At 35.1% G+C, this 12,913-nt stretch overlaps 1 protein-coding gene across 1 annotated transcript in view; it reads right to left on the bottom strand.

Annotated features, from left to right (window-relative positions):
* TTC21B (tetratricopeptide repeat domain 21B) overlaps positions 1–12,913 on the bottom strand; it is a 94,780-nt gene that overhangs the window by 59,832 nt on the left and 22,035 nt on the right. Inside the window, exons 7-12 of the mRNA XM_069574303.1 lie at positions 10,836–10,920; positions 9,689–9,787; positions 8,107–8,299; positions 7,605–7,702; positions 7,121–7,321; positions 3,519–3,648 (exon numbers count right to left, since the gene is read on the bottom strand). Of these exons, the coding sequence (XP_069430404.1) occupies positions 3,519–3,648; positions 7,121–7,321; positions 7,605–7,702; positions 8,107–8,299; positions 9,689–9,787; positions 10,836–10,920 (806 nt within the window). The remainder of the gene's footprint in view (positions 1–3,518; positions 3,649–7,120; positions 7,322–7,604; positions 7,703–8,106; positions 8,300–9,688; positions 9,788–10,835; positions 10,921–12,913) is intronic.

The raw sequence follows: 12,913 nt of genomic DNA, 5'->3' as shown, positions 1-12,913 counted from the left end.
AATGTACTTTTACTATCCTTGTCTATTTTTTTTAAATTTATAACTTCTTTAAAATATGTAAAACATAGAAACTTAAATAACTAGAAAGTTACAGTGCCACATTAACAAGAAAGATTTAATCTAGCAATCATTCTTGGCCACAAATTTTACTTCTGCACAAAAGACAACACAAAAAGCATAGGAATATACTCTAGAAGTTTATAAAGGTGAGTTACAGATTTTAAATGCCTCTTAATACTAACTGAAATATTCAAGTGTTCTGGAAACACATCTACTGTATATCTAGAAGTCTTTTTTTTTTTTTTTAGTATAGTTGATTTACAACTGATTTACTGTGTTAGTTTCAGGTATAAGTAGTGACTCAGTGTTTTTGCAGATTATATTCCATTATAGGATATTAACTACATCTGGGAGTCTTAAAACAGAAGGAAATGATCAAAATGAAAGTGATCAAAATACTGGATTCTACCTTGGGCTGACAGCTAAGGGAGGAAGAGGCTCTTCAGAGAAACATCAGCACAGACTCTAGGTGCTAGAAGTTTCGTGATATAACCCACATTGATTCACATTTAGCCATCTCATAAACTGGCCTTAAGCAGGTACAGCTAGACCAGAGCCCTGTGTAACTCTGCTAAATTATTATCTGTTCAATAACTCTCTATGACCTTACCTGACACCTCAACAAACAAAATAAGGCTTACAATCAGGCCTTCAGTCCTAAAGGCTCAACGTTCTTATAACAGAAATCCATTTAAACAGAAAACATTCTTCTTAAAAACAGGGGATTAATAAAAATTTGGCTGAGTTAGTATAATAACTTATTAAATGAAGTGTCAAAATGTGTCAATTAACCATCAAGCATAATCAATATTAGAGTTTTCATTCTGAAGCAATCCAACACTCAGAACTCTACAGGCAAAAAAAGAAAGGAGGATTAAGCATAATAAATTTGCAAGTAAATTACCACCCCACATTCTTTTAGGAAAGAGAAGGATCACAGAGATAACCTGAAAAAAAGTGATTATTACTGGGACTTCCTTGGTGATCCAGTGGTTAAGAATCTGTCTTGTAAGGTAGGGGACACAGGTTTGATTCTCGGTCAGGGAACTACGATCCTGCAGGACATGGAGCAACAAAGCCCACGTGCCACAATGAAAGATTCCACATGATTCAGTGAAGACTGTGCATACTGCAACTAAGACCTGACGCAGCCAAATAATAAATATGTTTTAAAAAATAGATTATTTCCCAAAAGAAGGGTTTGCAAACAATAGCCTGAAAAAAAAAAAAGAGAACTATGTGAATAACTGAGATCTTTTTTGTTTCTTCTAAAGGTAAAGAGAAGGAATATGGCCAGTTAGCTTTAGAAGGCCACTAATTACTTAAAAATGGAGAAACAGGTCATTGTTGGGAAAAAAGGCCAAACAAACATCACATCAATATCACATTCTTATCTGAGATCAGCTCAAATTCTCCTGAGAAAAAAAGAAATTTCATTTCTGTCCTGCAGTTCTGCCTCTGTCAGGGTCTTCGGTAATGAAGAATTTGGCTGGCCTTGGTTCCCAGGAGACCGTCTCTAGATCTTGGAATAACCCAAGCAATAAGAGTGTCTTTGTTATTCATGGTAGGCCCTGATAACTTATGCTAATATGACTAAGGGCTGGCCAGGCCAGAGATCCCAACCATGTGAGTAGAGGGGTAGGGACTCTGAGTCATCCATACCACCTGACCTGGGGAGAGGGGAGCTGTCTATGTAATAAAACTCTTGGGTAATGAACCCTGGGTGAGCTTCCCTGCTGCTAATGGTCTAGAGGTATTGTCATATGTTGATGCATCAGAAAGTTGATGTGTCTTGCCTCCACAAAGAAATGACAATGGAAGCTTCACACGTGGGACCCTCCCAGACCTCAACCTCTGCTTCTCCTCCTTTTGCTAGTTCAGATGGATATTTTTTGCTATAAAATTCTAATCCTAGCTGTAGTGCTTTCCTGACTTCTGTGAGTCTTTCAAGTAAACTACTGAACCTGATGGGAGTCGTCAGAACCCTTAAATTTGCAGCCAGCAAGTAAACGTGCAAATGGCTCTGGGAACCCCTGAGCTTGTGGCTGCTGTCTACAGCTAGGGCAGTCTGATGGAGACTGTGCCCTTAACCTGTAAGTCTGGTCCAACTCCAGGTAGTTTGTACCAGAAGTCACTGCAATTGGCAGCTTAGCAAGGATACTACTGTTTAGACATGTGCCAGCACTCTTTCACATGATTTCAGGCTGCTCTTTTTAACAACGGGGTCATTCCTAGCAAGAGTTGGTTGCTCAGTCGTGTCCGACTCTTTGCCATCCCATGGACTGCAGCCCACCAGGCTCCTCTGTCTATGGGATTCTCCAGGCAAGAATACTAGAGTAGGTAGCCTTTCCCTTCTCCAGGGGATCTTCCTGAAACAGGGATCGAACCCAGGTCTCCTGCATTGCAGGCAGATTCTTTACCTGCTGAGCTACAAGGGAAGCACTTCATTCCCAGAGACTTTGGCAATGTAATATTACTATTAATATACGGAGACTGAATTATATAAAAATTCAAAATAAATAAGTATTTAATAAGTTAGTCACAGAATTCAAAGTCCCATTTGAATATCTAGTAGGTGATACCCATTCTAACTGAAAATAAAGTAGAAACATCATGTGGCTCAACAGAACTCACTTAGGAGAAGGTATCAGAGACTCACTTCTTACAACTAAAGTATTTTAGAGGTGAAATAAACTCTTGTGATAATTTGGTTCTTTTTTAAAAATAGTTAAAACCAAGACCCAAAAAATTAATAAAGTCAATCTCTTAACTCTTTCTGTTATATATAGGAAGTAACTGTTCATGAGAATGAATACATTTAAGGTGGTTTCTGCCCTACAGGACTTTACAAACTTAATTTACTCTGCAGAGCACGTAGCCAGCAAAGATATATATATATATATATCTCTCTCTATATATATATCTATATGGCCCATATGATGGTCTACTTATATATATATTGCCAAACGTATGTGTCCTAAAATGCTAAAGTTATACCTGAGGTTATTTTTTTAAAGCTATGAACTACCAATCACAGAAACTAGACAGGAATTAATTAATATATTTCTTAAGTATCTGAAACCTGATAAACATCAGATTTGATTATGCCAATGAATCAATAATGATGGATTATGATCTGTTCAAAGGAGAGATTAAAGACTATAAATTTTTACTGCCTGGCTTTAGTACTATCTGATGGACTTTTTTTAAAGTGGTAGAACTATATTTTTCCAGAAGTTCATTTGAATCACAGAAGTTTATAGTAATCTTTTTTAAAGAACTAAACAGTTAAGAGTTGTACAATTTTATTCTGTATAAAAATTAATTAGCTGTGCATATGTAAAATGAGTATTTTGTGTGACTATTCTTCATATATGAGGAGTGCTTATTTTGCTCATACTTGTTCTTATCAACACCAGAATATAAAGGTTATTCTAAACTTTTAATGTACACCTTACCTGACAAATACTTCACTTTTGCTATTAGAAAGACAGCCTGCAGAAGACCAGGAACAGTTCTGACTACAGTCTCCAGGATGGAGGTACAACGTCTGAGAAGAGGAGAAAGAGGCTGCCCAGGACTTGCAGGCTAAACAAAACAAATCAGTAAGTCATTTTTTTAACAGTATTAGGCTAAAAAGAAACACATTATTAATTGTAATGTGAACAGCAAAACCCACATGCTTTTCTAAAACTTCTCTTATTCTATTCATTGCCCAATATCTCACTATGACTAGATTAATACCGGTTTATCTCCCTGGGATCTATGAACAGGCTATATAAATGATGGCTTTTGCTCAGCAAAATAATTGTGAAATTACTATACAGTTACTAATTTGATAACATATGAAAGGAGCATTTATGTTCAAAAGCTTTATCAAGGAAACACACCTGTTCAAAGGAATAGAGAGGCAGAGTTTCTTGCTGGAACTGAGAGTCAAGGGAATGTGAGTTCTAATTCTAAACCTGTCTTGGGATTTTACTCAGTTCAATAACCTGCACCACCCTTGAGAATACGGCAAAGTCAGTGTTTAGAGAATTCAGATTCTGTCATCCTAGTGAAAATCCAATGGCAGAACACACGCAGGTACAGTACACCAAAGGTCCCATATTCCCCACTTTCCTGTCTGACATGTTGTAGGCCCTCAATTTTTTTCTCTTTTTATTAATAATGAATTTAATAACTAAAGTAGTATTAGACCACTTGTTTATTCTTTTAATGGCTATCTACTCAATCTTTATCCAGCAGTTATCCACTCACAACTTAGAAATGTGATATTAGATTTTAAATATCCCATGTTCACTCTCCTGCTTTACCTTACTAATGCTCCCTCCTTTATCTGAAGGACGATCCTCCCATCCCCGTAACCTTACACTCCACGTTCACAGACTCTTAACTGAAGCACAGCCTCTTACTGACAACTGACCCTACAAGGAGCCACTGTTACTAACAAGAAAAGGATGGTATCTTCGATGTTGAGGCACCAAAAAAATGTGTGCTCAAAAGAATTTTCAGAACAGAACTATTGGTGCCTAGAATACTTCAACTTCTTGAAATTTCTAAAACATTTATCTAGGTAATAAATTTTTTTTTTAGCATTCTTTGTCTTATCAGTCCTACAGTAGTTTCATATTTAGTTTTGCGTCTTTTATAGGGTTAAGGGTCCTTATGTGTCTCAAAGATGAGACTTTTAAAACTTTACATGGTAATGGATATAGTGTATATTCTTAAAATATATTTACTTTTTCAGTGCAATTGAAAATAATGAAAGCACAGGTAACAGGGTGAGGTTCTGATGTCATCTGCCCCTTGCTAAAAATTACTCATTGAAAACAACCATCATTTTTCCTCTAATTTCAGAACGAATCATAGTAAAAAATCCAGGGCTTAAAAGACAATCTCTAAGATAATATCTGCTTGATTTTTTTTTTTAAAAGTATGTATATGAAAAGGGCCAAAGTAATAGAAACAGAGCTGGAGAGACAAGTCTGCCTTTCTGATATTTCCACAGGAAAACAGCATTTTAAGTGCTAATTAGATTCTATCATGCTGATGAAGGTCACATTATGGAAAAATAGAATGTCTGTGCACTAGGGACCCAACTACAACTTAACAGATTATTGCTTGCTCCTTTTACAGTTTACTCTCAGTCCAGCTGCCAGAAGGAGCCTTTTAAAATGCTGAACTGGATCATGTGGGAAACCCTCTGGTGGCTCCCGACTGTTCTCAGAACTGAAGTCAGAGAAATTACCACCAGTTCAGCTTCCTATGCTGAGACCTTACGGTGGCCACTCCCTGCCTCCTCACTCGGTCCCAGCCACCCCCCTCTCCTTTGTCCCTTTGGGCCACTGCACAATGGCTCCTTTGCCTGAAACACTCTATGCTATATTCCCACGTGACCTTGAAGTTTTTGTTCAAATTTTACCATCATGAGGCCTCCCTAGACCACCTTACCTAAAATTACTACCCCCTTTCACTGTTTTGTTATTTTCTCCTGTAATCTCCTAATATACTACGTGATTGATTGATTGTATTATGTTTCCTCCTGCTAGTATTCACGTATTAAGAAGGCAAGGAATATTGTTTGCTTTTACACAACTATTTCCCCAACTCTGAACAGTCCACTGGGAGCTCTACAAGCATTTGTTGGATGAATTCCAAATACTGCAGAAGCACTGAAAAGTGCTTTCCAACTCATGAGCAACTGAAAGCAGATCATGACTGGAGAAACTGAGATCAATCCCAAGCGCAATTCCAGAGTGGTTAGTTGAAAAAAATTGGTCATGAAAGTCCGGAAAAGGATATGATGATCAATAAAAGGCAGTGTGAACTCCCTAAGGAAAGGTCAATATTCTCATTTCCTTGTTAACACAGTTAGTGAAGCTGTAACTTCAGGGAAAAATCAGGGAGAATACTAAAAACTATGCTTCCAGGAATGAAGTATTTGATAGTGCATGCCATGATTATCTCTATGTTGAATTGTGAGTTGAGTATAAATAACAAAGTTAAGTCATCTGCCTGCTGCCTGTAATAAAAGAGCGCTAATGGATACATGTCAACTTGGAATGAACTCTGTGGTAATACAACAGAGGGTTCCATTCTCAGTTCTACTTGGAACCACATAGGCAGATGTTTGACAACAAAGATCCATATAAAACAGATGACAGATAGGACCCCAAAGGATACAATCATCTGGAATTATGGGATACGTTTGAGGAGATAAAATTTCATAGGGACAAATGTAGAATCCTACACTTAGGTCCAAAGTTATAGTGATTAACAGATCTAAGGACTCTGGTTAACTGTTAAATCAACAGGGGTCGATAATGTAATATGATTCACAAAAAAGAAATTGATGGACATCCAGGATTAGGAAGCAAAGAATCTGATCTAAGTTTTGCAGGCCAAATCCACATTTGGAATAGTGAGCTTAATCAGCCACTGATAAAATCAAGAATATCTTCAGACTTACAATCAGGGATCTCAAACTATGTCATAAAAAAAGAAATGGTTGGAAACCTGGAATTGTTCAGGAACATGAAAATTAATTTCCAACATCTGCAGGTCTGTTCTATGAATGAGGAATTCACTAAGTAACTGGACTTGCTCCATGTCACCGCAGAGAGCAAAAGGAGGACCAGTAAATGGCTGAGTTTTTTAACATAAAGCAAAATCTGATTTAACATAGGAAATACAGTCTAATAATCACAGTTACATGTAAGAACTGTATCTTTGAGTGCATCCAAAGATGGGATGGACACTTAATGAGGATATTACGAAGTAGATTCTAATACAAGGTAGGCACCTAAATTAAATGACTTCTAATAGTTTAAATTCAAGGTTTTAAGATTTTATGAATTACAAATGAATATTTGTAAACCAAAACATTTATTAGATGATAGTAATCATTACTGTAAATATTTTCAGTAAAAACTATTTGAACTAATATAGATACAAATACTTTCATTTTATAGTCTAATCTGTAGAACATAATTTATTAGTACCTTTTATAAAACATCATATAAATGCATTTTTGAAAATAAGTCCCAGAAATACACACCTGCATTGGACAGAAATTCAGATATTCTGTAATAATTTCTATCAAGAAATCAGGATTCAACTTCTCAAAATACTGTATGCCAAGAGGTAAATCCTCCAACTGTGAAAAATGAGTGTCCAGGACATCATTTAGCAAATTAATAACCTCTTCTTGTCGTTTATTTTTCCTCATAGCGAGAACTGCATGTAAATAGGTTAATTCCTGGAAAATAAGTAGTTTTCATAAATTACTCCATACAGTTATAAAGCCATTATTTCTACTTAGATTTCAAATCTATATTGAAGAGATATTTATAGGCACTATTTGTTCAAATTTAAATATTAGTTTACTTGGACTTTTTAAATCATGTGGAAAATTAATAAATGTAACTACATATTAAAATTAGTGCATTAGTCCTCTAATCCCACTGTTAAATTTTTAAATGTTTAAAATTTCATATTTTATAAGTAGTTAGACTCTACCCTGATAAAATAAAATACTATACCGCTGATTTTCCAATAGACTGCTGAACTTCACGAAGGAATTCTAGATGCTGATCTGCATCCTGTAGTTGCCCTTCTATTAACTGACACTGGATAAACCCTAAAACAGATGAAAATGGGAAAAATCCACATCATTTCAGGCATTACATCTCAAGTTAATACAAACAGTATTAAACAAGGTGGGTTTTTTTGCCATAATACAAAGTTTTAGACTAAAAAAAAAGAATGAAAGGAAATGGGTAGCTTTGTACCCACATAAAATCAGTTACTAAGGAATTCTTAATTTATGGGAATTAACTCATAAAAATGTATTACCTGCAGATAGTTTTTAAGAAACAAAAATTCTATTTTTAAAGGTACATGATTGTTTTCTGCTGTAGGTAGTAAAGAACTGTTTAATTTTAGAAAACTACAAAATACGTCTTTTCTTCTTTAAAGGCAGGTATTAAAAGCAATCATTATTTGCATCTGTATGAGGAACACTCATAGATACAGCTGTCATACCAATGAGAGCAGAGACACTGGTTTCATCTAGTGTCATGGCGGTCTTGTACCACTTCAAGGCCTCTTTAACTTTCCCGTGTAAAATCATTTGGTATCCAAGCTCTGTAGCAAATTCTGACTGCTGAGGATTTAAACTAAAAGCTCTTTCTAGTAATGTTTGGGTTTTCTGAAGAATGAGTTGACTACGTCCACACTAAAAAGAAAAAAAATTAAGTTAAACTAAAACAAGTCTACTAAAATGGAAGACTTTGTTTTCTCTAAATGTACATATGAATAATTTATATTTCCCAGATGAAAAATATAGGAAAAAATTATTTCATAACTGAAGAATAATAAATCTACTGTATTTACTATCTAGACAGTGCATCAAGAGTTTATATCCTATCAGAACTTAAACTTCCTAATGCGCAGTGCTTTTAAAAAACAGCTCTCTTGAAAAATGTATTGCTTCTATGGTACTCCACAAGCATATTTCTTATAACTCGCTTTTTACACTGTCTCATGACTGTCTTATAATTAGAGAAGAAAATCATTATTTAAGGTTTTATATATATTTACATACATGTGTCTGTAAATATAGCATAATATAGACAGATTATATATTTTATTGAACTTTTATTGCATTGAAAACTAGGGTAAGAATCTGATTTACCCCTAAAGACAAGTGTGCCACTAGTGAGAACCACACCTTATAATCTTCTTGGAAAAAATGCCTTCAAAAATATTTCAAGAAATGGCAATGTTGTCAGAATTAAGTATATACTTTTTGAACATCATTACTTTGAAGAGTTGTTACTTACTAAATTGTTTGATTTGCTATAAACTAGTAACAATTATGTGTCTGCAGTAGGTAAATAAAAAAATGTTAATACTCCCACTAACTCAAATTTCTGTAATAGGGAGCAGTGCCCCTAAATTTCACATGATCTGACAACCTTCATTTTTAATTAAGAGAATTCAGTTTATTCATGTCATTTAACAACTAATAAACTTAATTATTTTCTTTCAACTTTATTTTAATAATTATTTAGTATGCCCTTTTCCTTATTTTTTTCTAGCATAGTTTCAATCCTCTCATCTCTTGTATTGGTTTTAAGATTCTACTACATTTATCTATCCCATTTCCAATTACCTTTTTATGGGTACTTGTCATAAAAATCATTTCTTTACTATTACAAAAAGTAAGACAGAAACCATTTCCTCAACCCAAATATTCTATTACTTACTTTAAAATGTTTAAAAAACAGTTTTAAAAGCATAAAGCAAAGAACAACCTTAGTCATAAACCCTATGCTCTAGTTAAAATAAATCACTTTCCACTTCCTTCCTCTGGAAGGCACTTCCCTATTCTTAAAGGATTCACGAGTGCCACTTCCTCCATGAATCCTCCAGGATGGCTTTTTACAGCTGGAAACTGTATCTCCTCTGAATTACCTCCCTTAAGAATGTATCACATATTCATAGGCACATCTATGAATTTTCAAGTATTTTCACTCTAGGTCATATGCTTTTTAGTGCCTCAACATTTGTGAGTAATTTTATATTTCCAGTTACAAATAACAGAGCTTTGCTGTACTCTTACAATTCTACTGAAGGCTATTGTGATCGTATAAAAAAGTTGAGCATTCTGTGGTTCCACGGCATCCAATGCATTTCCTAAGTTTTCCAGTTGGGTGGCAGCCTAAAACAAAAGTATTCAGTATAATTTTAAAATACACTAAGAATAAAAATAGCATAATACAGGACATGTACATTAGTAAATCAGTATTTATAAATTACAAAAAATCTTTGCTTTTATCAATTCCCTTTCTTCCAGTGAAATCATACGGTGCAAGAGGGTAAAGGATCCTTCCATAAAAAGTGTAATGATTATAAGTAAAAACTGCATTATAAAATGTGCTTCTTTAACAGTTGTTACTGAATAGAAACCTTTGGGTGATTTCCAAATATTCGAAGACATCTATAATATCCAGTTAACCATACATGCCAAGCTCCCTCTCCAATAATTTATGACATATATGAGATATGAATGATAATTTATTTACAAAAATTAATATTATATAAGGTCAGTCCTTGGATTACCTACGTTGCCTAGTTTATATTTAAAATATTTTTGAGAACAAAAAAATCAGATACTTGAAAAATAATTTCAATGCCTGGAAAATTTACTGTAGAATTGCTCCTACTAAGATTCTTCTAGTATTTACTGAAGTACTTACTAGGTACTATCACATTAACCCATTTAACCTTAAATAAGAGTCTAAATCTATTATCTGTTATAATATTGTTGACTTCAGAGTGGATTCTGGCATCCCATAAACCAAAATATATAGTCAATGTGTTCATTACCAGAGAAACGTGTGCTTTATAAGGTTCAATGGGATTTCATCCTAACCCATTTAACTTATGCAAACTCAATAAAATGAATTATATTTTGTATGTTCTCTTCCATAACCAGTACCTCTTGTTACATTAATCATATATCATATGACACATGACTTTTACATAGAAACAGCATCTGATGTAATTAATAATTTTTAAAGCTTTCAAGGGTAACATTAACTATATGATACTTTTGCTTTACTAGGTGATTTAAGATACCCACCTTTGTTAAGGTATATTCCTAGGACTCAACTAAAAACTGCCATGATATACATTCTAAAAGCAATTCAAGGCTCTTTAGTATGTGCATGTGTGTGTAACTATTATATAGTACAATACAACTTTACCTTCTCTATATCCCCCTCCCTACACAAATAGTAAAGGGCCAGCATTCTCAGTGCTTCCAAATTTTGATTATCTTGCAGCATCAACCTGCAAAAAAAATTTCAGTTAATGTTGAAATAAATTATGTATTATTATTTGACAACTTGCAAAGTTGGTTTGCTGGTCTGATTACTCCATGGTTTAAGTTAAGTAATTTTCACTAGTAAAATAACATCTCCTTTATAAAAATTATTAATCTCATTATTTAAAACCAAAAGAATCTCTGGATCTTTATCTTAATATGTTTATGAAGGCAAAATGGTTGTCTGAGGAGGCCTTAAAAATAGCTGAGGAAAGAAGAGAAATAAAAGGTAAAAGAGAAAAAGGAAAGATATACCCATTTGAATGCAGAGTTCCAAAGAATGGCAAGGAGAGAGAAGAAAGCCTTCCTAAATGAACAATGCAAAGAAATAGAGGAAAACAATAGAATGGGAAAGACTAGAGATCTCTTCAAGAAAATGAGAGATACCAAGGGAATATTTCATGCAAAGATGGGCACGATAAAGGACAGAAACGGTATGGACCTAACAGAAGCAAAAGATAGTAGAAGAGGTGGCAAGAACACACAGAAGAGCTATACAAAAAACATCTTAATGACCCTGATAACCACAATGGTTTGATCACTCACCTAGAGCCATACATCTTGAAGTGCGAAGTCAAGTGGGCCTTAGGAAGCATTGCTACAAACAAAGCTAGTGGAGGTAATGGAATTCCAGATGAGCTATTTCAAATCCTAAAACATTATGCTGTGAAAGTGCTGTACTCAACATGCCACCAAATCTGGAAAACTCAGCAGTGCCTACAGCACCAGAAAAGTTTTCATTCCAATTCCAAGTTTTCATTCCAATCCCAAAGAAGGGCAATGCCAAAGAAGGTCCAAACTACAACACAATTGCCCTCATTTCACATGCTAGCAAGGCAATGCTCAAAATTCTACAAGCTAGGCTTCAATGATATGTGAACTAATAACTTCCAGATGTTCAAGCTGGATTTAGAAAAGGCAGAGGTACCAAAGATCAAATTGCCAACATCCGTTGGATCACAGAAAAAGCAAGAGAATTCTAGAGGAACATCTACTTCTGCTTCATTGACTATGCTAAAACCTTTAACTGTGTAGATCACAACAAACTGTGGAAAACTCTTCAAAGAGATGGGAATACCAGACCACCTTACATGCTCCTGAAAATCCTGTGTGCAGGTCAGGAAGCAAAAGTTAGAACCGGACGTGGAACAACAGACTGGTTCTAAATTAGGAAAGGAGTATGTCAAGGCTGTATATTGTCACTCTGCTTATTTAACTTATATGCAGAATACATCATGCAAAATGCCAGACTGGATGAAGCACAAGCTGGAATCAAGACTGCCAAGAGAAATATCAATAACCTCAGATATGCAGATGATACCACCCTTATGGCAGAAAGCAAAGAACTCAAGAGCCTCTTGATGAAGGTGAAAGAGGAGAGTGAAAAAGCTGGCTTAAAACTCAACATTCACATAACTAAGATCATGACATCTGGTCCCATCACTTCATAGCAAATAGATGGGGAAACAATGGAAGCAGTGAGACTTTGTTTTCTTAGGCTCCAAAAATCACTGCACATGGTGACTGCAGCCATGAAATTAAAAGACACTTGCTCCTTGGAAGAAAAGCTATGACATACCTAGTAGCATATTAAAAAGGAGAGATATTGCTTTGCTGACAAAAGTCCATATAGTCAAAGCTATGGTTTTTCCAGTAGTCATATACGAATATGAGAGTTGGACCATAAAGAAGGCTGAGCATTGAAGAACTGATGGAACTGAACAAATGGGGTAACACATTAGGTTTCTTATCATACATGGCATGCTACATTATTAGCTGCAGCTTTCCACTCTCCCTGATACATGCTTTCTGCCATGTAACTGAACAGTTCCTCCTATAAATGCTGGCTTGTACTTCACTGCTTCTGACTACAACTTGGAGCTTTTTCTTGGCCAATAGGATGTGGACAGGAATGGCAGGGCACCACCCCTGTTTCAGAGGCATTGCAGATTTCTGCTT

Source organism: Ovis canadensis, chromosome 2 (genome assembly GCF_042477335.2).
Source record: "Ovis canadensis isolate MfBH-ARS-UI-01 breed Bighorn chromosome 2, ARS-UI_OviCan_v2, whole genome shotgun sequence".
NCBI lineage: Eukaryota > Metazoa > Chordata > Mammalia > Artiodactyla > Bovidae > Ovis > Ovis canadensis.
This window is presented reverse-complemented; position numbering and strand designations above follow the sequence as displayed.